The 25,187-nt window shown below is 46.3% G+C and overlaps 1 protein-coding gene across 1 annotated transcript in view; it reads left to right on the top strand.

The window, feature by feature from the left end:
* LOC148508745 (lysine-specific demethylase 4B-like) overlaps positions 1-10,535 on the top strand; it is a 187,639-nt gene extending 177,104 nt beyond the window's left edge. Inside the window, exon 23 of the mRNA XM_088444080.1 lies at positions 9,488-10,535. Within this exon, the coding sequence (XP_088300206.1) occupies positions 9,488-9,661 (174 nt within the window). The 3' untranslated portion in view covers positions 9,662-10,535. The remainder of the gene's footprint in view (positions 1-9,487) is intronic.
* The last annotated feature ends 14,652 nt before the right edge of the window (positions 10,536-25,187 follow it).

Genomic DNA, 25,187 nt, shown 5'->3' with positions numbered 1-25,187 from the left:
AGGGAAGGGCGAAGGAACAGCCTTTCTATAGACAGGATATTTCCCGCAAGAAAATGCAGACCAGGAAATCCTGGTCAGTCAAACGTCCAGCTTCCAAGTCGGATGGTAAGCCCGCTGCCTGATGGAGCGGGCCTCCCCCCTGGGGGATCTCAGGGTAGGAGGCCTACTTCTACAGTTTTCTTACCCCTGGCATCAGACAACTATGGATGCTTGGGTTTGAGAAGTGGTCCTTCATGGGTACACCCTCACGTTCCTGAGGCATCCCCCTCAGAAGATTTTTTTTTGTACAACTCATACTTCAGATCCAGTCAAGGCCTTGGCCCTCCAAGAAGCCATTTGGGTCTTCCTAAGGTCAGGGGTTATAATCCCCGTTCCTGTGACGCAACAGGGAAGGGCTTATAATTCAAATTTGTTTCTGATTCACCAAGATTATGGCAGTCATGGCAGCTCATCTCAGGCGACAAGGAGTCAGGATACTACCATACTTGGACGACCTCCTGATATTGGCACAATCTCTGGAGGTTTTACAACACCATCTCCAAATGACATTGCCTGTCTGTAAGAGCACAGCTGGATAATGAATTGGAAAAAGTCTTCTCTTTCTCCATCTCAGCAGATGGTACATTTGGGGGTGCTGCTGGATTCTCTGGGACAAAAGATTATTTTACCAGTGGACAAGATTTCTACCCTACAAGTACAGTTCACTTAGCAATGCAGGTACTGGGGTCCATGGTATCCACCTTCAACATGGTGGCTTATGCCCAGTTCCATTCCTGGACCCTGCAACGATGGATTCTGTCTCATTGGGATGGTGAGTATCAAATGATCCGCATCTTGGCAGAAATTCACCTCTCCCTTGTGTGGTGGCTGCAGATGACTCATTTAGACAAGGGTCACCCATTATGGATCCCAGCTTGGGTGCTTCTCACCACAGATGCAAGTCTGTGAGGATGGGGTGCGGTGACAGGTCATCACACCTTTCAGGGAAGATGGACAGCTCAGGAAAGTCACCTGCCCATAAATATTTTGGAGCTTCGTGCGGTGCACAGGGCGCTCATTCTGGGGCAGGACTTCTTCACGGCGGGCCAGATTCAGTCCAACAACACAACCACAGTGGCCTACATCAACTATCATGGAGAGACACAAAGTCCGGCAGCTATGAGGGAAGTGGCAAACATTCTGGTTTGGGCAGAATGCCATCTTCCAGCAATCTCTGCAATATTCATCCCAGGAATCCTCAACTGGGAAGTGGATTTTCTAAGTCGTCAGGACATACACGCCGGAGAATGGGCTCTTCATCCGCACGTCCTTCAGTGCCTGGTGGACAAGTGGGGACTACCAGACGTAGACCTCATGGCATCACGTCACAACGACAAGGTCCCCAGGTACGGGTCCAGAACAAGGGACCCCTCAGCCACCTTTGTGGATGCTCTGGCGGTGAGGTGGGACGTCAGGTTGGTATACCTGTTTCCTCCGATCTCTCTCCACCCTCTTCTCAAGGGTTGTCAGAAAATTCAAGCAAGAAGGCGGCAGGATGATACTAATAGCTCCTGCCTGGCCCAGGAGACCCTGGTTCACCGACCTGACTTGTCTATCTATAGACAATCCACTTCCTCTATGGCCGGATTTGCTAGTGCAGGGTCCATGCCTATATCCGGATCTACCTCGGCTGGCTTTGACGGCATGGCTCTGAGTCTTCCGTCTTAAGAGCGAATGGTTTTTCCAGTTATGTAATTCAAACGATGATTAGGGCACGGAAGCCTGCCTCTGCCCACATCTATTAGACTTTGGTATTCTTTTGGTCAATGGTGTTCCCATAGGAAGTATGATCCTAAGGGCCAAAGGTTTTCCTACTTCCGTGATTCAGACGATGCTTAGGGCAAGGAAGCCTGCTTCGGCCCTCATCTATCACAGGATTTGGCATTCTTTTTTTCATTGGTGATCCCACAGAAAATATGTCCCTAAAGTTTTCAGTGTCTCCCGAGCTTTTGCTTTTCTTCAGGCTGGACTAGACTTAAGTCTTCTACTGGCTACCTTGAGGGTTCAGGTTTCTGCATTGTCAGTGTGGTTCCAGTGCAGAATTTCCACTCTGCCAGACATTAGAACATTTTTTCAGGGTGTTGTCCGTCTGCAGCCCTTTCATGTCGCTCTCCATTTTTTGATTTTTCATCAGAATAGAGCCATCCTCCATACAAGGGCGGGTTACCTTCCAAAGGTGCTGTCCCATTTTCATATAAATTAAGAAATTGTAGTCACAACCATTGTCTTCTGGCCTTTCTGCAGGTGAAGCTTCATTGGATGTGGTTCAAGCTCTTCGTATCTACGTGGATCGTACCAGCTCCATCAGGAAATCAGATGCATTTTGTGTTATATGGCTTTCACAAATGAGGCTGGCCAGCTAACAAGCAGACTCTGGCTCTGTGGCTGCATATGACTATTTCTTATATGTATACTCTGGCTGATCTTCCTGTTCCAAACACGGTGACCGCACATTCTACTCTGCCTGTTGGACCATCGTGGGCGTTTAGACATGGCGCCTCTGCAGAACAATTGTGCAAGGCGGTGACTTGGTCTTTGGTCCACACTTTCATCAAATTATATGCATTTAATACTTTTGCCTCCCAGGATGCTTCCTTTGGGCGGCTGATTCTCCTCCTTTCTGCTCAGGAGTGTCCCCACCCTTAAGGGAACTACTTTAGGACATCCCCAAGGTAGTTCATGTGGACCCTTTGGACCCCGAAGAAGAAAATAAGAGTTATAGTACAACATACCTTAGTTACAGGGGCGTATCTATAATGGGTGCAGGGTGTGCGGGGAACTCTGGGTCCAGGGGGGCCCCGCTCCACACACCCTGCACCCATAATATTACTTACCTCTCCGAAGTCCCACGTCGGCGGGGGGTCCGGCGCTGTAAAACTACAGGAAAATGGCCGCAGCGGCCATTTTCCCGTCATTTGGGCATGCGCAGTACAGGGAAACTGGCCGCCGCGGCCATTTTCCCTGTGACCTGTGCATACACTATAGACTCTGGGCACACTCTAGTGCCCAGAGTCTATAACTCCGGCGCTGGCTTCGAGGTCCACAGGGCACCCACCCTGACGCACCTGGCCTCAGTTGGGATCTGTTCTTTTCTTTTTGTATCACTGATTCCCTCTTCGTTTTTTGAGAGTGTTTCTTGTGTACATTGTACTGCCTTCTCCACTTTCTGTCTCTTGACGTTAGGCTTGTTTACAAACTGAATGCCTGGGGACGGGGTATATAGGGAGCAGGCCCTATGCATGCTGGGAGCTTGAAAGCTGTAGCTGTTTGCTGCAATGGATTACTCCTACTACATACCCCAAGGTAGTTCCTGTGGACCCTATGGACCTTTAACAGTGAAAAAATTATATTGGGATATTTATGTAAATTGAGTATTTTCAATATGCTGGGCTCGCCCCCAGCGTGACTAAATACGGGTGTGACAAGGTCATGCTCCTGCAAATGTCATACCAAAGGCGTGTGCACAAAAGTGGGGCATGACCTTGTGACAGCTATGCATGTGATCGGCTCTTTAACTTTTCCACAGATATTTTTTGGCTCTTTGGTTGGTCTGGTTGGCCACCCTTGGCATAGTTGCTTCATATAGAAACTAGGGGTGTGCACCGGCCACTTTTCGTGTTTTGTGTTTTGGTTTTGGATCTGGATCTTTCTTCGTGTTTTGGATCTGGATTGGTTTTGCCAAAACCACCCTTCCGTGTTTTGGGTTCTGGGTTTTGTGTTTTGGATCTGTATTTTTTTGAAAAAAAGCATAAAAACAGCTAAAATCACAGAATTTGTAGGTTTTTCTGCTCCTATGCTATTATTAACCTCAATAACCTTAATTTCCACTCATTTCCAGTCTATTCTGAATACCTCACACCTCACAATAGTGTTTTTATGTCCAAAAGGTTGCACCGAGGTAGCTGGATGACTATGCTAAGCGACACGAGTGGGCGGCACAAACACGTGACCCATCTAGGCGTGAAACTGCAGTGGCAGACAGGATGGCATTGAAAAACTAGGCCCCAAACTGTACATAATGCAAAGAAAAAAAAGAGGTGCAAGATGGAATTGTCCTTGGGCCCTCCCACCCACCCTTATGTTGTATAAACAGGACATGCACACTTTAACAAACCAATCATTTCAGCGCCAGGGTCTGCCACACAACTGTGGCTGAAATGATTGGTTCGTTTGGGCCCCCACAAAACAAGCTGGCAATTAATCTGTCCCTGCACAAACTGGCTCTACGGAGGCAAGAAGTCGTCCTCATCCTCCTCATCCACCGATTCCTCACCCTCTTCAGTGTGTACATCCTCATCCTCACAAAGTATTAACTCGTCCCCACTTGAATCCACCACCACAGGTCCCTCTGTACGTTCTGGAGGCTGGTCTCCCTGGAAGAGTTGATAATTCATTTTGATGAACATCATCTTCTCCACATTCTGTGGAAGCAACCTCCTACGCCTTTCGCTGACAAGGTTCCCGGCTGCACTAAACACTCTTTCGGAGTACACACTGGAGGGGGGGCAACTCAGGTAAAATAGAGCCAGTTTGTACAGGGACCTCCAAATTGCTTCTTTTTCCTGCCAGTACAGGTACGGACTGTCTGACATGCCTACTTGGATGCTGTCACCGATGTAATCCTTTAACAGACAGACGCACGCTTGTCGCTGCTGCTTTGAGGATTCAAGTGCGGCTACAGCCCACACAATTCACAAAGACAGAAAAAAAAAAGAATATTTTTATTGTTTGTGGAGCACACTTTGAGGGTTACACCACCCTCTAACAGACAGACGCACGCTTGTCGCTGCTGCTTTGAGGATGCAAGTGCGGCTACATCGCACACAAGTCACAAACACCTAAAAAAAATAGTTTTTTATTTTTTGGAGCACTTTGAGAGTTACACCACCCTTTAACAGACAGACGCACGCTTGTCGCTGCTGCTTTAAGGATGCAGGTGCGGCTACAGCCCACACATTTCACAAAGACCGAAAAAAAAGAACAATATTTTAATTGTTTGTGTAGAACACTTTGAGGGTGTCACCACCCTTTAACAGACAGACGCACGCTTGTCGCTGCTGCTTTAAGGATGCAGGTGCGGCTACAGCCCACACAATTCACAAAGACAGAAAAAAGAACAATATTTTAATTGTTTGTGTAGCACACTTTGAGGGTGTCACCACCCTTTAACAGACAGACGCACGCTTGTCGCTGCTGCTTTAAGGATGCAGGTGCGGCTACAGCCCACACAATTCACAAAGACAGAAAAAAGAAGAATATTTTTATTGTTTGTGGAGCACACTTTGAGGGTGTCACCACCCTTTAACAGACAGACGCACGCTTGTCGCTGCTGTTTTGAGGATGCAAGTGTGGCTACATCGCACACAAGTCACAAACACATTAAAAAAATAGTTTTTTATTTTTTGGAGCACTTTGAGAGTTACACCACCCTTTAACAGACAGACGCACGCTTGTCGCTGCTGCTTTGAGGATGCAGGTGGAATCTAGACGGGATTTGGAACCGAGGACACACTACCTCCATCAATTGTCTAAATCCCACTGCACTAATGTCGGATACCGGACGCACGTCTAACACCAACATAGCAGTCAAGGCCTCAGTTATACGTTTTGCTTCAGGATGACTGCTGTCGTACTTCATCCTCATCGCTAGGGACTGTTGGAGGGTCAATTGTTTAGTAAAAGTAGTGATGTTCCTACTTCCTCTCTGGGATGATGAACAACTCCCAGCAGCAGCAACAGCACTAGTAGGAAGTGGTTCTTGATCTTTCCCTATTTTATTTTTATCAGAGAAAGTTTGGTCCTCCATTTATGTTATATTGATATATATACGTGCGGCTAAAGCGCACACAAACACAGAAAATATTTTTTTATTTTTGCTGGAGAGTAGTGCACTTTGTGGGTTACACCACCCTTTAAGAAATGAGCCAGCCGGCTCTTTACTTATGGGACACAGGCGCACGCTTGGCGCTGCTCCTTTGTTGATGCACGTGCAGCCACAGTGCACACAAGTCACAAACACAGAAAATATATATTTTTTTGGTTTGGAGTGTACTTTCGGGGGTTACAGCACCCTTAACGGTCAAGCCAGCCGGCCCTTTACTTATGACACAGGCGCACGCTTGGCACTACTTTGTTGATGCACGTGCGGCTACTGCGCACACAATTCACAAACACAGAAAATAATTTTTTTTTAGGTTTGGACTGGAGTGTACTTTCAGGGGTTACAGCACCCTTAACGGTCAAGCCAGCCGGCCCTTTACTTATGACACAGGCGCACGCTTGGCACTACTTTGTTGATGCACGTGCGGCTACTGCGCACACAATTCACAAACACAGAAAATAATTTTTTTTTGGTTTGGACTGGAGTGTACTTTCGGGGGTTACAGCACCCTTTAACGGTCAAGCCAGCTGGCCCTTTACTTATGACACAGGCGCACGCTTGGCACTACTTTGTTGATGCACGTGCGGCTACTGCGCACACAATTCACAAACACAGAAAATAATTTTTTTTTAGGTTTGGACTGGAGTGTACTTTCGGGGGTTACAGCACCCTTAACGGTCAAGCCAGCCGGCCCTTTACTTATGACACAGGCGCACGCTTGGCACTACTTTGTTGATGCACGTGCGGCTACTGCGCACACAATTCACAAACACAGAAAATAATTTTTTTTTTGGTTTGGACTGGAGTGTACTTTCGGGGGTTACAGCACCCTTAACGGTCAAGCCAGCCGGCCCTTTACTTATGACACAGGCGCACGCTTGGCACTACTTTGTTGATGCACGTGCGGCTACTGCGCACACAATTCACAAACACAGAAAATAATTTTTTTTGGGGTTTGGACTGGAGTGTACTTTCGGGGGTTACAGCACCCTTAACGGTCAAGCCAGCCGGCCCTTTACTTATGACACAGGCGCACGTTTGGCACTACTTTGTTGATGCACGTGCGGCTACTGCGCACACAATTCACAAACACAGAAAATAATTTTTTTTTTGGTTTGGACTGGAGTGTACTTTCGGGGGTTACAGCACCCTTAACGGTCAAGCCAGCCGGCCCTTTACTTATGACACAGGCGCACGTTTGGCACTACTTTGTTGATGCACGTGCGGCTACTGCGCACACAATTCACAAACACAGAAAATAATTTTTTTTTTGGTTTGGACTGGAGTGTACTTTCGGGGGTTACAGCACCCTTAACGATCAAGCCAGCCGGCCCTTTACTTATGACACAGGCGCACGCTTGGCACTACTTTGTTGATGCACGTGCGGCTACTGCGCACACAATTCACAAACACAGAAAATAATTTTTTTTTTGGTTTGGACTGGAGTGTACTTTCGGGGGTTACAGCACCCTTAACGGTCAAGCCAGCCGGCCCTTTACTTATGACACAGGCGCACGCTTGGCACTACTTTGTTGATGCACGTGCGGCTACTGCGCACACAATTCACAAACACAGAAAATAATTTTTTTTTGGTTTGGACTGGAGTGTACTTTCGGGGGTTACAGCACCCTTTAACGGTCAAGCCAGCCGGCCCTTTACTTATGACACAGGCGCACGCTTGGCACTACTTTGTTGATGCACGTGCGGCTACTGCGCACACAATTCACAAACACAGAAAATATATTATTTTTTTAGCACTTGGGGGGAGCACCCCTGATGGACAGAGCACCCCCTGGACAACACTACAGCACCCCTTTAGGACTGGGACACTGCACAGGACTTTGGAGTGGACACAGCCCCTATGGAGAACTGACTGCACAACACAGTCCAGCCAGCCCCTATGGACTTTGAAGTAGTGGACACAGCCCCTATTAACAACAGCAGCACAGCACAACACAGCCAGCCCCTATGGACTTTGAAGTAGTGGACAACAGCAGCACTACACTACACTACACTACACAGCACTAACTCCCACCCTCCCTCTTCACTGTCCACAGCCGAGTGAGAAAATGGCGCCGACGCGGGTACCTTATATAGGATCTAAAACCCGCGAGACTCGGAAGGCGGGATGATGACGTTTTGCCTCGATGTCAGATCCGAGTCAGGCGGGAAAAGTCGAGCCTGACTCGGATCGGACTCGGATCGGGGGGGCTCGGGGGGGTTCGGATTTCAGAAATCCGAACCCGCTCACCCCTAATAGAAACTGGTCATTAATTCATGATTCTGGGTTGTTTTTCTTAGTGTTGATGCAATATGTCTTTATAGCATCATTTATAATAAAAGTGTTGTTAAGATGTCATTATGGAGTTGTCCTGGCATAGGACTATGTTAGGTTAGTGCTGTCTATGGTATCACATGGTCTGTTATGCCATCCATTTATTTTTCTTAGCACAGTGCACTAAATATGTATGATTTGTGCAGGGTAGAAAAGGTAACATATTCATTATGTATACAATTTACAGCTGGGCTCCTCCAATACCTTGGTTCACCAACGTTAGTATGTACATGTGTGTTATGGTTTGTAATGTTTTATGCAGTAGTATTGGAATATATTTATTGCAGTAGAATCAAATCAAAGAGATGTTCTACTGCACAAATCGATATTTGATATCTCCATATTCCTAACTTTGTGAGAAAAGTCTTTGATAAAAAACGGGGATAACTTTTCACTGTGTTTTACATGGCAAAAAAAAATGCAGAATTGGGGTTTAGAGTGCAGGGTTAAAAATAATAGCCTGAACCCCAGGGAATGGTGCCTAAAATGAATGTGTGTAAAAAAAATATATAATCGGGACACCCCCAAAAAAATAACTTTAAGTTTGGGGGTGAAAAAAACAAAAAAATAGGGAACAAACTTCTAAAATACTGAAATTAATTCCAGAGGGACTCCCATATATGCGGCAGGTGTTTTCTTCATTGCGGGTAGTAGCGGCAGGTGCATTTTTTAAGAATTTTTCAAAATCATTTTAGGGACTTAAAAATATGCTTGCACCCATTTTCATGTACCCCAAATTTGTGCTATTCTTCACCACCTTTATCCAGGCGCATTTATACACCTGCCGCGGCTATTTGTAAACCCGACTTACCTTCACCTGGCAAAAACGGGGGTACCCATAGTGATCCCCCATGTCTGGACATCTTTAGGGGGGTCCCAGGAACATTTCCAGAAAATTCCCAAATTTTTGCAATACTTACCTTTCTGACGGGTCCCATTTTCGTTGATTCCTAATTGAATTTGGGGATAAAGCGTGCACGCGCCCGATACTTTATCCCCGTCATAACCTCCAATGTGGAGCGAAAAGTCCAGCACAGACTTTTCGCTCCAAATTGAATACCCTCCCTAAGTGTACTACTTATAATATAACTATTCTAATTTATGGAGATGATTAGAAATATGGATAAATGGGACAAGTACTAAATATGGGAAAAATGCACAACAATGTATATATTAATCATACAAGCCTTTATTATTGTTATCTGTTTTCTTACATAAGTGTTCTTTTTAAGTCCCTCAGCACTGGTGCTTCCTTAGAGGACACAGAGGATGTACAGACAAACAAGCGCCCTCGAGTGAACAGTCCAACTAATGAAGAGTCCAATAATCAAATGTCGTTCGACCTGAAAGAGCCTGTTTCACAAAATCTCTGCCAGCCCTCTGGTTTCACTGACCTTGCAATCTAATTGCTCTGAACATAATGTTGGCAAAAAACTTTTCATATATTCCAACTACAGAGTGGATTGAAGCACCTCTCAACCATTCACAGACCAGATGTTTGGAAACGAATAATCAGCATTGCAATAGGCAAAGAACTACAATGGAGGGACATACGTTCTGGGTGACAGTCTCTAGGTGCTATCTTGAAACTGCTTATAAGATCCTCTCTCTCTACTTTTTGAAACTTTCCAAGAACATTTCAAAATAAGCTTTAAAGTAAACCTTTAGAGAGATTTGAGATCTGATTTTGTAAATGTCTGGTTTTAAAAACTTTGAAATAACGATCATTTTGAAATCAAGGTTTATCTAAACAGTTTCCCACTGAATTAAATGCTTATTATGTATGGGGCACTTAAATTGAACCGTGTTGTCATGAATTGTTTACTACCATTTTCATGGCTGGATTGTACAGTAAGTGTGATAGTGTTCCCCCGACTGTAGGTAGGTAAGCATTGTAATTTCTACCTGAATTGTCCTTGTTGTTTAAAAAGTACTAAATGTTATTTGGAGGAAATATGGCTAAATATGCAAAAAGATCCTAGAATAATCATGCATGAGATTTATTTTTGTTCCTTTCCTGGGTCACCTGGTTTGGGATTTATGGATTAGTGCTTCTGAGTATCCTAATGTCCATTGCAAAGTGTATTCCTCAGGAGTTGTGCAGCCTACTGCATGTTATCATTTACATAATTAAGAAAGCATACTGTTTCTTTGTGTCATGATGTTTTATTTTGTGCACTAATCAAGATTTCCAATTGCTTGATGACAGATGTATGGTGTATTTTCATGCCCTCCTTTTGTAATTAATTAAAAACAATCAAAGCACTGGATACCATTTCACTAAAATCTTTTGTGTACTTTTGTCATGCACAGCTGTAGTATGGCCTTCCTATTTATTCATTGTTAACTTCAAGTGCGATATCTCTTGGTAACACAATATGCACAATCTGCTTTTACTTAGCTTCAATTACTGAGTCTATTAAGCAGGTCAGTTCTCTTCACTCACACTTTCTCCATTCAAAGATAGCTTTTTTTCTTCTTCAGGGTCCATAGGCTCCACAGGGAGACCTTGCGGTTTAGGTGATGGCAAGGACATCAGGGCACGCAGTTCATTTTCTTTCACTCCCAGGATGCACTGGGTACCTCAGTTTCGTTTGGTGCCTGGCCAGAGTCGGGTCACTGTAACGTAGTGGGGCTGTTCAACAGCCCCTGAAGAGTTTTCAAGTGTTAATACTTCTAGTGGACAGTCCAGGGGACGTCCACGCTGCCGTGGAGAGACGCCAGTACTGATTCGGGGATCACGGCGGGACCCCGGGGTCTGTGCTAGCCAGACCTCGCGGGACTCCCAGGACTACAGCCGGATGTACGGGGAGCAGGTAAGAAGCGAATCACTGCTTGCGACCGTTTTTCCCCCTGGAACTCAGGGGACATACCGGGGATGACGGCATTGGAGTCAGGCACACACAACCTGCACTTCCACTTGACCACTAGGGACACATGCTAGCGCGCAAGCCAGCGTCCCAGGGGTTGATTGTCAGCCAACGGAGGCAGCCTTCCCTGTTTACAGCGGCTTCTCCCCTCTGCTCAGCGCGTCTTTCCACTGCGGTCTGGTTTAGCGGAGGCAGCACTCCTCCCACGGGTACACCCCCTCTGAGGTCTCTGGCAGCCATTTTCTCCCTGGCAAGTCGCAGATCTCTCAGGACACGCGGAGCCCGGGTCCCCCTACATACCTCACCTCCTGGTCAGCCTATGTAGCACTATAGCCTACCAGACACTACGTCTGGGTAGTTGACTTGTAGTGCCATTGTGCAGGTGTGTTTTTCTGCATTGTATGTGACTTTATGCTAGCGCTGTCTGTCTGTGTTTCTTACTCATTCTGTCAGACAATATTACTAGTATTGTTTTTCCTTTTCTGAGCCCATACATACAAGTGTTGTCAGGGTGTTTATTATACCTCACATTTATTTATATATATATATATATATATATATATATATATATATATATATATATATTAATAATTGTGTGGTTTGTCACAATCAGTGTACACTCCCTTCTCTGCAATGTCTGAAAGTGGGGATGATGTGCACGATTCTGCTCCAGCCCTGCAGTCATGCAAATCATGTGCTACAGGGTTAGGTGTGGGGGACCTGGTTTTAGAGGGATTATGTGTGAGATGTTATAATCCTCCAGGCCCCTCTGTAGTTCCAGTCACCTCACTCCTTTGCTCGGGCATTGACAACCATGGCGGTGGGCAGTACCCCCTGTGTTTCCCCAGATGAGGTTCACACAGCAGTCTGTTTTGCCCTCACACGGCCTGCCTTTACAGATTTCACCCATGCAGGTTCAGTCTGTGCCTCCTCCATGGGTAGATACTGTCTACTACAGTGCAGACCCTCCAGGCTATGTTGCAGGGGGATAAACCCCTCAGACCGGCTAAAAGGCCTATGCCTTCATCCCAATCTACACAATATGATGACACTGATACGGGGAGATTCTAGACAAAGATGACTCTGAGCGAGAGGAGAAGTCTAAATCTAAGATCAATATTCCGACTCTGATACGTGCTGTCCGTTCGGCCCTAGTCATAGAGGAGGACGAACCACCAGCTCCCCGGTCCAAACATGCTTTGTTCAAGGAAATAAGGACTACTTCAGCAGTATTTACTTTATCTGATCAGCTAGTGGAGCACATGGAAGTGGCTTGGAAATCGCCTGGGAAGCGATATTGGCCTCAAAGATGCCTGGCTTATGACTATCCCTTTCTTGTCCTGTACTTTTTTGTACTAAATGGGAATCACCTCCTGCGGTTTATTATCATGTGATGCGCTTAATTAAAAGCGCTACTCTGCCTATGCCGTCCATTTCTTCCTTAATGGATACCTCGGATAGAAAAGTAGAGGTGTGTTTAAAGTCAATGTATTCTCTTTCAGGGGCAGTCTCCAGGGTGGCCAAGGCTATGGAGTTCTGGGCAGACTCCCTAGAGGAGTCCTTTCCTTCAGATGCTACCACAGATCAAGTGGCTCTGGTGGGTAACCTCTGTGATTCAGCTGCATATAGTAACGAGGCTGCTTTGGATGGCACCCTCTTATCCTCCAGGATTTCGACTGCTGCGGTGTCAGCTTGCCGTTCCTTATGGCTGCGCTCTTGGAGAGCGGACACAGACTCTAAGAAAGGATTAGAGTGTTTACCTTATAATGGAAAGATCTTGTTTGGTCCTGACCTGGACAAGATTGTGGATACATTGGCAGCAACAAAGTCTGCGTGTCTGCCTTCGGCATCTCCTCCTTCAGAATCCCAGAGAGGAAAGGGTTATTACTCCAATCTCTTTCTGGTTCAGAAACCGAACGGATCCTATCGGCCCATTCTCAATCTCAAGTCCCTGAACAGATTCCTCAGGGTACATTGGTTCGGGGTGGAAACCCTACGCTCAATTATACTGGCTATGGAACCGGGGGATTTTATGGTATCACTGCATATTCCAATTGCTTCATCTCACCAGCATTTCCTCCGTTTTGCTATACAGCAACAACATTTACAGTTTCGGGCTCTGCCGTTTGGTCTCTCTACAAGGTTATGACTGTCATGGCATCAGGGAGTTTGCCTGCTGCCTTACCTGGACTTATTGTTGGCAGGGTCTCCAGAAGTAATTCACCACCATCTACACCTGATAATTTCTGTGCTTCAGACTCACGGCTGGTTGATCAATTGGACAAAGTCCTCCTTGACTCCATCCCAGAGGATGCTCCACCTGGGAGCTCTGTTGGATTGCCAACAGCAGAGAATCTTTCTGACCACAGAAAAGATCTCCATTTTGCAGACACGAGTACGCAGATGCCTCCGCAGTCGCAGAGTCACAATCCACTCAGCAATGCAAGTACTGGGGTCCATAGTATCAACGTTCAACATGGTGGAATGTGCCCAGTTTCATTCCAGGCCTCTGCAGAAATTGATCCTCTCCAGGTGGGATGGTTTACCCCATCCGATAAGAGCACAGATGATTGGCTTAGGTCAATCATCAAGGAGGAACTTTAAGTCAGGCAGCAATGACAGGTGTCACGCATTCTGGGCGGAAGGTGATCTCCCAGCCAAGTGTTCATTCCAGGAGTTCTCAATTGGGAAGCAGACTTCCTCAGCCGTCCCTGGATGACGTGCATCCAGGGGAGTTGTCTATTCACAAAGAGGTGTTTTCAGCTCCTAGTGGACAAGTGGGGCCTTCCAGACGTGGACCACCTCTTGACACAATGACAAACTGCCAGTGTACGGACCCAGGACAAGAAATGCAGAGGTGTTCCTGGTGGACGCTCTGTCAGTACAGTGGACCTTCCAGTTTGCATACCTGTTCCTTCCAGTCTACCTGCTTCCTCAAGTAATTCGGAAGTTCAAACAAGGAGGCACAGTCCTGATGGTGGCTCCAGCGTGGGCCAGATGGTGCTGGTACTCCAATCTTCGGAGTCTCTCCATCGACACTTGATGTTGCCTCAACGTCTGGACCTGTTGTCTCAAGATCCTTGCCTTTACCCGGACCTGAGTAGTCTGTCTTTGACGGCATGGTTCTTGAGACATCCCTCCTAAGGTCTAAGGGTTTTTCTAGCTCTGTTGTGGACACTATGATCAGAGCGTGGAAACCAGCCTCTGCGAGGGTTTACCACAGAGTGTGGTATAGCTACTTCCAATGGTGTCATCCCAGAGGTTATGATCCCCGGACATTTCGGATTTCCAGAGTGTTGGCCTTCCTTATGGTTCCAGAGGAGACTTTCTCCTCTATCAGATATCCGGACCTTCCTCCGGGGTGTCCTCCGGATTCAGCCCCCTTTGTCCCTCCTGTGGCTCCTTGGGATTTGGCTGTGGTACTTAGGCCCTCCACTTGAACCCCCTTCAGTGGATCTCAAATGGCTTATAGCAATACTGGCCATAGCTTCTGCCAGAAGAGTGTCAGATTTGGGGGCACTCTCCTGTCGTTCCCCATTTCTGATATTTCACCAGGACAGGGTGGTGCTTCGGACTCGCCTTGGGTTCCTTCCTAAGGTGGTTTCCAGTTTCCACATTAATGAGGAAATTGTTGTGCCAGCCTTTCAGTCTCCAGACCTCTCGACAGATGAGGCCTCTTTGGATGTGGTGCGGGCCCTCAAAATTTATGTTGACTGTACCAGTTCCCTTCGGAAGTCAGACTCCTTGTTTGTCCTCCTACGGATTTCACAAGAAGGGACGGGCAGCCAATAAGCAGACATTGGCTAGATGGCTGCGTATGATCTCTGAGGCGCACACTCAGGAGTGCCTTCCTGTTCCGCCCTCTGATGCCGCTCATTCTACTCGGTCTGTGGGTCCCTCGTGGGCAGCTCATCGTGGCACCTCAGCTGTTCAGCTTTGTAAGGTGGCAACGTGGTCTTCTGTCCAGACCTTTTTGAGGTTCTATGCTTTTGATACCTTTGCCTCTCAGGATGCTTCCTTCGGGCGGCGGATTCTCCTCTCAGCACAGGAGCGTCCCCACCCTTAAAATGATTGCTTTGGGACATCCCCAAAGTCTCCCTGTGGAGCCTATGGACCCTGAAGAAGAAAATTAGATATGGTAAGAACTTACCTTTTTTGTTATCTCTTTCTTCGAAGTCCATAGGGTCCACAGGGCACCCACCCTGACGCACCTGGCTTCAGATGGGTTTAGCTCTGGTCACCGTTTTTTCCGTCTCCTAAGTGAGAACGTGATTCTTGAGTGTTCCAGACTTTCTTCTCTCTCTTTTAATCCTCTGGCCTTTGGCTTGTTACGAACTGAGGTGCCTCTGGCTCGGGGGTGGGGTATAGGGAGAGGCCCAGTGCATCCTGGGAGTGAAAAAATTAACTGCGTGGTGCCCGGATGTCCTTGCCATCACCTAAACCCCAAGGTCTCCCTGTGGACCCTATGGATTTCGAAGAAAGAGAGATAACAAAGGCAAGTTCTTACCATATCTCTTATTTTCCTCTTTCATCCATGGGGGGCAGTGGAATACATTGGGGTATAGGTGGAGCTAGTTAAGTATGGGTGCCAAAGGAGTTACATTTTTGTACAGCCCGGTTTCCTCCTACTTTTTACTCCACCCCCTGCCTGCAGCCTTCAGTTTCATTTTGGTGATCAAGTGAGTTGGGCACATCTTTACAGCTGCTACTGCAGCTGGTTGTTTTTATTATCATTTATTTTATTAGATTTTTATGTTTACATTGGGTGGCTGGCAGTGATGCTGCAAGATGCGGCACTCATGCCGGCCGCTCTATCACACTAACCAGCCCCTGGAGCACACAGTGGGTAGTACCAGCTGTGTCTGTCGCATAAGGGGGCAGGTAACTGCGAGGAGTCAGGACACTGCAGCGATCCCGCTTCGCCCATTTTAAATAACTGGCCATTTCAATATAATTAGCCTGATTTGCTGGTCTATGCTCCATGCAAAGTGTCTGACTGCAATAATAATTTATGCTTCTATTCTACAGCAGTTAGTGTGGCCACAGGTTCAATTCTATGCCTGATAGGACTTCATTATTTCTTCTTTGGGGTCCATAGGGAGCCACAGGGATACCATAGGGATATTATGGTTGGAAGACCAGGCACCAAATAGTTAAAGCTTCTGCTCCCAGAATGCCCCGGGTCCTCCTCCATACAGCATATACCCCGCCCCTAGCCATAGGACTTCAGTTGTTTGTTTGGTGTGGCAGAATCAAGACGCACCTTTGTAACAGGAGGACTGCTTAGAGCAATCCTAAGCTTTTATTTTATGTTTTATTTTATGTTTTTCTAAATTGGCAGTGCCAAGTGTCTAAATTAAGACGCACATACTGTGACTCCTCCGTGTCGCAACATCAGTAATTGTGCTGGTGATTTTGGCGGGTCGCGGTTAAGCCGAACTAGCAGCAATGCTACGACCTGGACTGCACCGGATGTTCGGAGATGTCAGGTAAGGCGATTCCTTGTTTACGAGAAATCGCGCACGGCAGTCCTTGCTTTTGGTGTGAGACACGCACCAGAAGCCGCTGCTGTCAAGGCCCAGGATTGTCCGCGTCCTCACTACACCAGCCGAGGCCTTATCTGACACTGGGGATTGTCAGCAGGTGCTATCTTATGGCATGAGGCCAGCATACCTGGCTGGTTAACACAGCTATGGGGAGGTAAGCACTCCCCTGGCAGCTCCTCTCCCGGCCCAGACGCAGTCCCTACAAAGGGTTTCCCGTGTCTCCTACCCTCCACATGTATATGAGATGCTCACGGTCCACGCTCAGTGCGCCCTGTAGCTGTTGTTCTCAGGAGGGTCTACGTCAGTCTTCCTGTATACCTCTCCCGTGGTTCAGGTTTTGGTGCTCTATGTCCTACCATTCCTTTGTGTTGCTGTAGTTGATTTTAAGCCGATTGTAATTATGTTACATATGCATTGTATATGACTGCTGCTGATTGAAAGTCTTTTATTTCTAAATCTGTCAATTGTAACTATCACTGTTGTCTCTCCATCCTCTTGGGGTGGAGGTCTTTCTCTGAGTACTTCACATTCATTAAGATTTTGTGAAGGCTGTGACACAACATTGCAATTATCGGCTTTACTGTGAACATGTCAAAAGATAAAGGGAAACAGGAGGGGGAGCAGCCTGTGCTGATTCCATGTAAATCATCTGCTTATGTGTCCTCTCAGGAGGTAAAGGATGGTTTGTGTGTTGTCTGTTATAAAGAGCCATCTCAACTGACCAGTTTACCTGAAACTAGAAGCTTTGTAACCTGGTGTCAGGCAGCTATTTAGAGTACTGCCCCCACCCCTGTGTCTCTGATGTGCAGCCCTGCCCCCTTGTGAGCACATTTTGGGGGTGGGGCTGCACATCATGGGCCTGATTCATCAGTGTTCAGCAATCTGTGCAGGTGCATGGCCAGTTCTGCGCATGTGTAGAACAGGTCTGTGAGCCCGTTCATCAACTGGCAGCAGACTGCTGTTTGGGGGCGGCGACAGCCTCAGTTACCCGAAACAGAGGCGTGTTGCTGTCGGGGGTGTAGGGAAGAGGCTAAGATCTCCGTCGGCAGATGGAGATTTCCTGGCCTTTTCCTCTAAACTGCGGCGGCCGGCTGCGTAACCCATGGGTCACCTTAGCCTGCGATGTTACGCAGTTTATCCGATGCTGCGTTGGACAATGCAGCTTGGATAAGTAACGCACAGGAGGCGTGATGCCTCCTGCTGCATTACCATATCTACAAGGACCACAATTGCAAAGCTGCCTGCGTGCAGCTTTCCAAATGCGATCCTTGCTAAATCAGGCCCCATGTCTCTGTTCTCGTCATGCTGGGGAATTGGCCAGCGCTCCGGGAGCTGTGGGGTAGCCCCCGTCACAATGCGGATGACGGGCACATGGCCTGCAGGTAGTACAATGTCCAATAAGTCGGACTGTCCCACTGAAATGGGGACAGTTACAAGGTATGTAGAAAAAAAAAAAATATATATATATATATATATATACACACACACATGCATGCATAGATAAAAAGATTTAATTTATTTGCATTAGCATGTTGGGTTGGGCTGGGCTGTGATGTGATCTTCAGGGCTGGGATGGTCTGGCAGGCAGGGGCCAGGGAGACTGTTCACTGGCTTCCACGCCTTGGCAAAGCAGGAACTCCCAAAATGGCCGTGACTTTGCTTTAGGGGGCGTGTCCGTGATCCGCCTAGTCACGCCCCCTAATGTGTGCCAATTATGTGACGCCAGTGCTATTATGAGTCAGTCTGACTCATTATAGTACCTGGCTAGCCACTGACTGCGGGTCCCTTTACCCCCTCATATCAGTCACCCGGTGCACCCCTAGCCCCCCCCCCAGTTGCTGCCCTGCCCTGGAGAAGAGCCAGCTTGGGTTTCTTCTCTTTCCCAGGTTATGATGAAGGTTGTGAATTGAATGGCTGCTCCCACGATGCCTCTTTGGATGGGGTGTCCACAGTATGCTATATTGCACCTCCTATGCATACTTCATGGAAGGATGTTTATGGCCATTCTAGTCAGAGTATGGCACCATCTAATGTTGATAACAGACCGGTAGTGACCAAAGCTCCTAAGCGCAAGTTATCTCTCTATCAGTCTGCCCAACATATGGATTCAGAAGCATCAGGGGAATCAGATGATGCACAGGGTTCATCTCCAAGATCTAGTTGTGGGGAGGAGGATCATCCATCCACGGTGGATGTACTTTCTTGGTGAGGGTGGTTAAACCAGTCCTAGATATTCAGGATGATGAACCAGCTCATAGTAAGAAGGCTCCAATCTTTAAGCACCATCGGAAGGTGGTCAAAATGGAGTTGCCTGTATCTGAACAGCTTACAGAGCTTATCGAGGAGGCATGGGGTAATCCTGATGAACGATTTTATGTGAATAAAAGAATAACATCATTGTATCCTTTCCCACCTTCTGTACGTTCTAAGTGGGAGGTACCTCCTACTGTGGATGCTCATGTAACACATTTAATCAGAAATGTTACATTACCTATTCCATCATGGTCTTGGCTGAAGGATTCCACAGATAAAAAGATTGAAGCCTATCTTAAAGCAATATTTTTGTCATCTGGAGCGTTTGCTTGTCCAGGTATGGCTGGAGCCTGGGTAGCCAAAGCTGTTGAAGAATGGATAGGGGCATTGGAAGATTCGCTACTAAATGCTACCAGACAACAGATGATGAATATATCCCACATACGGGAAGCAGCTTCTTATCTGGGAGGGGCTGCAGTGGATGCTGGAAGTTTAGCCTATAGGGCATCAGCAGCATCAATAGTGGCACGCATGGCTCTTTGGTTAAGATCTTGGAAAGCTGATACAGGATCAAAGAGGGCGCTGGAAGTCTTACCTTTTTATGGAAAGGTACTTTTTGAAGCAGAGTTGGATAATATAATCACTACTCTGGTGGCTTTCAAAGTCTGCAGGTCTTCCACCAAAGTCAAACACTAAATCTAAGCAGGTTTCCTTTCAGTCTTTCCGTCTTCAGGGATGAGCAAAGGAAGTGTCTTCCTCTAGGCCAACTAGTTTTCACAGGTCTAAGCGACACACTAAGAGGTCTGGCCCGGCAAGACGTCCAGCTTCTAAGCCGGACAACAAGCCCTCGGCCTGACGGAGCGGGCATCCTCCTGGGGGATCCCAGGGTGGGAGGCCAACTTCTTCAGTTTGCGGATTATTGGCAACAGATGCCTGGGTCCGAGAAGTGGTCTCAGGGGTATGCCCTCACTTTCAGGAAACTTCCCCATCAGATTTTTTTTTGCACAGATTCCCCATCAGATGCGGACAAGGCCTTAGCTTTTCAGGGAGCCATTCACTACCTGCTACAGGCAGGGGTAATAATCCCAGTTCCTGTGTCTCAACAAGGAAGGGGGTTATTATTCCAATCTGGTTCAGAAAGTGAATGGGGCTTATTGCCCTATACTAAATCTAAAAACCCTCAACAGGTTTATCCATGTTTCGTATGGAAACTCTCCGGTCAATTATTTTGGCAATGGAGCCAGGGGATTACATGGTTTCCCTGGACATTCAGGATGCATATCTGCATGTTCCTATTATACCATCCCACTAACAATTCTTACGGTTTGATGTCCTTCAGCAACATTAAGAATTTCAGGCTCTAGCCTTTGGCCTATTTACCAAAATAATGGCAGTCATGACGGCCTATCTCAGGTGTCAGGTAGTCAGAATTCTGTCATATCTGGGCGACCTTCTGATATTGCCGCAGACTCGGTTATGTTACAAAACCATCTTCAAATGACCATATCCTGCCTACAAAGGCATGGCTGGATAATCAATTGGAAGAAATCGTCAATTTCTCCAACACAGCAGATGGTACATCTGGGAGCGTTTTTAAATTTTCTCGCACAAAGGGTGTCTCTGCCAGAGGACAAGATTGCGGATCTATCGTTGCAAATATACAAGCTGCTACGCAAGCGAAGGGTATCCATTCTGTTAGCAATGCAGGTCCTGGGATCTATGGTATCCACCTTCGACATGGTGGGGTATGCTCGGTTCCATTCCAGGCCTCTACAAAGATTGATTCTCTCCAAGTGGAATGGACAACATCATCTGATAACGTCTGAGGATCATTCTCACTCCAGAGGTTCGTCACTCGCTTCTGTGGTGGCTGAGCAAGGATTATCTAATTAAAGAGCACCCGCTCTGGATTCCAAATTGGGTGCTTCTCACCACGGACGCCAGCCTTCGCGGATAGGGTGCAGTGAATGGTCGTCACACCTTTCAGGGAAGATGGACAAATCATGAGTCATCTGACAATAAACATTCTGGAACTGCAAGCAGTATATAGAGCTCTTGTCATGGAACAGGACCTGCTCCAGGGAAGGCCTGTCCAGATCCAGTCTGACAATGTGACTACAGTAGCTTACCTCAGTCATCCGGGAGGCACAAGAAGCTATGCAGCCATGAAAGAAGTGACAAAAGGTTCTGATTTGGGCAGAACATAATCTTCCGCCATCTTGGCAATATTCATACCGGGAGTACTCATTTGGGAAGCAGACTTTCTAAGTCGCCGGGACATACATGCCGGGGAGTGGTCTCTCCATCTGGGAGTGTATCAGCTCCTGGTAAACAAATGGGGGCTACCAGAAACAGCTCTCATGGTGTCACCCAATGCCGCAACTACAAGGTCCCCCCAGGTATGGGTCCAGATCCAGAGACCCATCAGCAGCCTTCATTGATGCAATGGCAGTAAGATGGGACTTCAAGCTGGCATATCTCTTTCCTCCATTTTCTATACTTCCAAGAGTTTTTTTAGAAAATTCAAGCAGGAAGGCGGAACAGTAATACTGGTGGCTCCGGCTTGGCCCAGACATCATTGGTTCACCGACATACAGAAACTGTCCATAGACAGTCCATACTCTCTTCCTCTATGGCTGGATCTGCTAACGCAGGGTCCCTGCCGATATCCGGACTTAACTCATCTGGCTTTGACGGCGTGGCTCTTGAATCTTCCATCCTAAGAGCGAAAGGTTTTTCCAGCTATGTAATTCAAACGATGATTAGGGCGCAGAAGCCTGCCTCTGCCCACATCTATTACAGAGTTTGGTATTCTTTTGGTAAATGGTGTTCCCATAGGAAGTATGATCCTAAGATATTTAATCTACGCCTTGCCACTTTGAGAGTGCCGTTTTCTGCACTGTCAGTTTGGTTCCAGAAGAAGATTGCTTCATTACCAGATGTTAGAATATTTTTTCCAAGGAGTTTTGCGAGTTCAGCCTCCTTTTGTTCCACTGGTAGCACCGTGAGATTTATCTTTGGTTCCTAAGGGGCTACAAACTTCCACATTTGAACCTTCTGGAGTCTGGATTTGAAGTTGTTAACAGCAAAGACACTCTTTCTTTTTTTTTCTGCTCGCAGAGTCTCTGATTTGGCAGCGCTCTCTTGTCACTCCCCTTTTTTGATTTTTCACCAGGAGAAAGCTGTTCTTCCTAAGGCATTGTCCCGTTTTCATGTGAATGAAGAAATTGTTGTTCCAGCATTCCAGGCGCCATACCTTTCTGTAAGTGAAGCCTCCCTGGATGTAGTTCGTGCTGTCTGTATCTATGTGGAGCGTACAAACTCTGTGTTAGAAAATCAGATGCTCTTTTTGTAATGTATGGTTTTCACAAACGAGGATGGCCAGCTAATAAGCAGACTCTGGCAAGATGGCTACCATGGCTATCTCTCAGGGTGTACACACAGGCTGATCTCCCTGTCCCAATTGTGCAAGGCAGCCACGTGGTCTTCTGTCCACACTTTTCTTTTGCCTCTCAGGATGCTTCCTTTGGGTGATTATTTCTCCTTTCTGCTCAGGAGTGTCCCCCACCCTAGGGGAACTGCTTTAGAACATCCCCAAGGTATCCCTGTGGATCCCTATGGACCCTGAAGAAGAAAATTTGAGTTATGGTAGACTTACCTTGATAACTCCTTTTCTTTGAGGTCCACTGGGCACCCACCTTGACGCACCTGGCTTCACTGGGTTATATTCTTTCGGTCTCAGATTACCTCATTTTATGTAAGAGTGTTTCTGGTGTACGATTGTTCTTCCTTCTCCTCTTTCTCCTGCCTTTAGACTTGTTAACTAAACTGAAGTCCTATGGGTAGGGGCGGGGTATATATGAAGGAGGACCTGGGGCATTCTGGGAGCAGAAGCTTTAACTGTTTGGTGCCTGGTCTTCCAACCATAATATCCCCATGGTATCCCTGTGGACATTATGAACCTTGAAGAAAAGGAGTTATCTAGGTAAGTCTACCATAACTCAAATTTTCTGTTTAAAGTCCCATGCAGACTTTTTTTTTTTTATTAAAGAGAGTGCAAATCCTCCCAGGCAGATTGGTGCTACGGTATAGTGTCTCTGTCCTTACTTTACCTATAAAGGTGTTGACTGTACAACCATGGCCAAAAGTTTTGAGAATGACACAAGTATTGGTTTTCACAAAGTCCGCTGCTTCAGTTTTTATGATGTTAATTTGCATATACTCTAGAATGTCATAAAGAGTGATCAGATGAATTGCAATTAATTGCAAAGTCCCTCTTTGCCATGACCATGAACTTAATCCCAAAAACAAAATTTCCAATGTATTTCAGCCCTGCCACAAAAGGACCAGCTGACATGTCAGTGATTCTCTCATTAGCACATGTGAGAGTGTTGATGAGGACAAGGTTAGAGATCACGCCGTCATGCTGATTGAGTTATAACAACAGACTGGAAGCTTTAAAAGGAGGCTGGAGCTTGAAATCATTGTTCTTCCTCTGTTAACCATGGTTACCTGCGAGGAAACACGTGCAGTCATCATTGCTTTGCACAAAAAGGGCTTCACAGGCAAGGATATTGCTGCTACCTAAATCAACCATTTATCGGATCATCAAGAACTTCAAGGAGAGAGGTTCAATAGTTGTGAAGGCTTCAGGGCGCCCAAGAATGTCCAGCAAGCGCCAGGACCATCTCCTAAAGTTCATTCAGCTGCGGGATCAGGGCACCACCAGTGCAGAGCTTGCTCAGGAATGGCAGCAGGCAGGTGAGTGTGCATCTTCACGCACAGCGAGGCAAAGACTTTTGGAGGATGGCCTGGTGTCAAGAAGGGCAGCAAAGAAGCCACTTCTCTTCAGGAAAAACATCAGGGGCAGACTGATATTCTGCAAAAGGTACAGGGATTGGACTGCTGAAGTCTGGGGTAAAGTTATTTCCTGATGAATCCCCTTTCAGATTGTTTGGGACATCTGGAAAAACTTGTCCGGAGAAGGAAAGGTGAGCGCTACTATCTGTCCTGTGTCATGCCAACAGTAAAGCATCCTGAGACCATTCATGTGTGGGGTTGCTTCTTAGCCAAGGAAGTGGGCTCACTCACAATTTTATCTAAGAACACAGCAAAAACAAATGGTACCAAAACATCCTCCAAAAGCAACTTCTCCCAACCATCCAAGAACAGTTTGGTGACGAATAATGCCTTTTCCAGCATGATGGAGCATAAGGCAAAAGTGATAACTAAGTTTTGGGTCCATGGCCAGGAATCTCCCCAGACCTTTAATCCCATTGAGAATGGGTGGACAAACAAAAACCCACAAATTCTGACGAACTCCAAGCATTGATTAAGCAAGAATGGGGCGACCATCAGTCAGTATGTGGCCCATAAGTTGATTGACAGCATGTCAGGGCGAATTGCAGAGGTCTTCAAAGAGAAGGATCAACACTGCAAATATTTGCATAAATTTAATGTAATTGTGAATAAAAGACTTTGACATGTATGAAATGCTTGTAATTTTACTTCAGTATACCATAGTAACATTGACAAAGCTGTCTAAAAACACTGAAGAAGCTAACTTTGTGAAAACGAATACTTGTGTCATTCTCAAAACTTTTGGCCATGGCTGTATAGGAAACTGCCTAGTTTTTCTGTGAAGACTGGATGTCTCTGTGTGCAGGGTGCTACTTTGTGTTAGGCTAGATGCGGTGTCAGTCATGTTTTCACTATATTATTTTTTTACATATATACCTGTTTGTATACATTTAGCGTAGTATATACTGCTTTCCTATGCAGTACAAATTTATATCTTCTATACTTCGACTAAAGTGCCTATTCTACAGTATAATTACACACAGAACATTCAGTTCACCTCTGAAACATTGAAGTCACATATACAGATGTTACTAGTATAAAAGCAGATTATTAAGTTGGGCTGTGGCTAAAACAATCAATAAAATGTTAAAAAAAATAAAAATACTTCCTTTAGAAGTCTCTGCAAATCTCAGCTTCATAATTTTCTCCATGTGTGTGTATGTATGCATGTATGTGTGTGTGTGTGTGTGTATATATATATATATATATATATATATATATATATATATATATATATATATTTCATAACATGGGGAAAATGCATAGAGAAAATATAGTGCAATGATGTAACAAATTTATTCATATGTTCAGCTAGACATCAATGTAAAAACACAAGGCAAGATGGAGGTTTACCAGATTCCCCTGAAAATTGGGCATGGCAAAGATAAGTACAGATGCAGGCT

The sequence above is a fragment of the Taudactylus pleione genome, unplaced genomic scaffold (assembly GCF_031769625.1).
Source record: "Taudactylus pleione unplaced genomic scaffold, aTauple2 ptg000347l, whole genome shotgun sequence".
NCBI classification, from domain to species: Eukaryota; Metazoa; Chordata; class Amphibia; order Anura; family Myobatrachidae; genus Taudactylus; species Taudactylus pleione.
The sequence above is the reverse complement of the archived record's forward strand: the minus strand, read 5'-3'. Positions and strand labels throughout refer to the sequence as shown.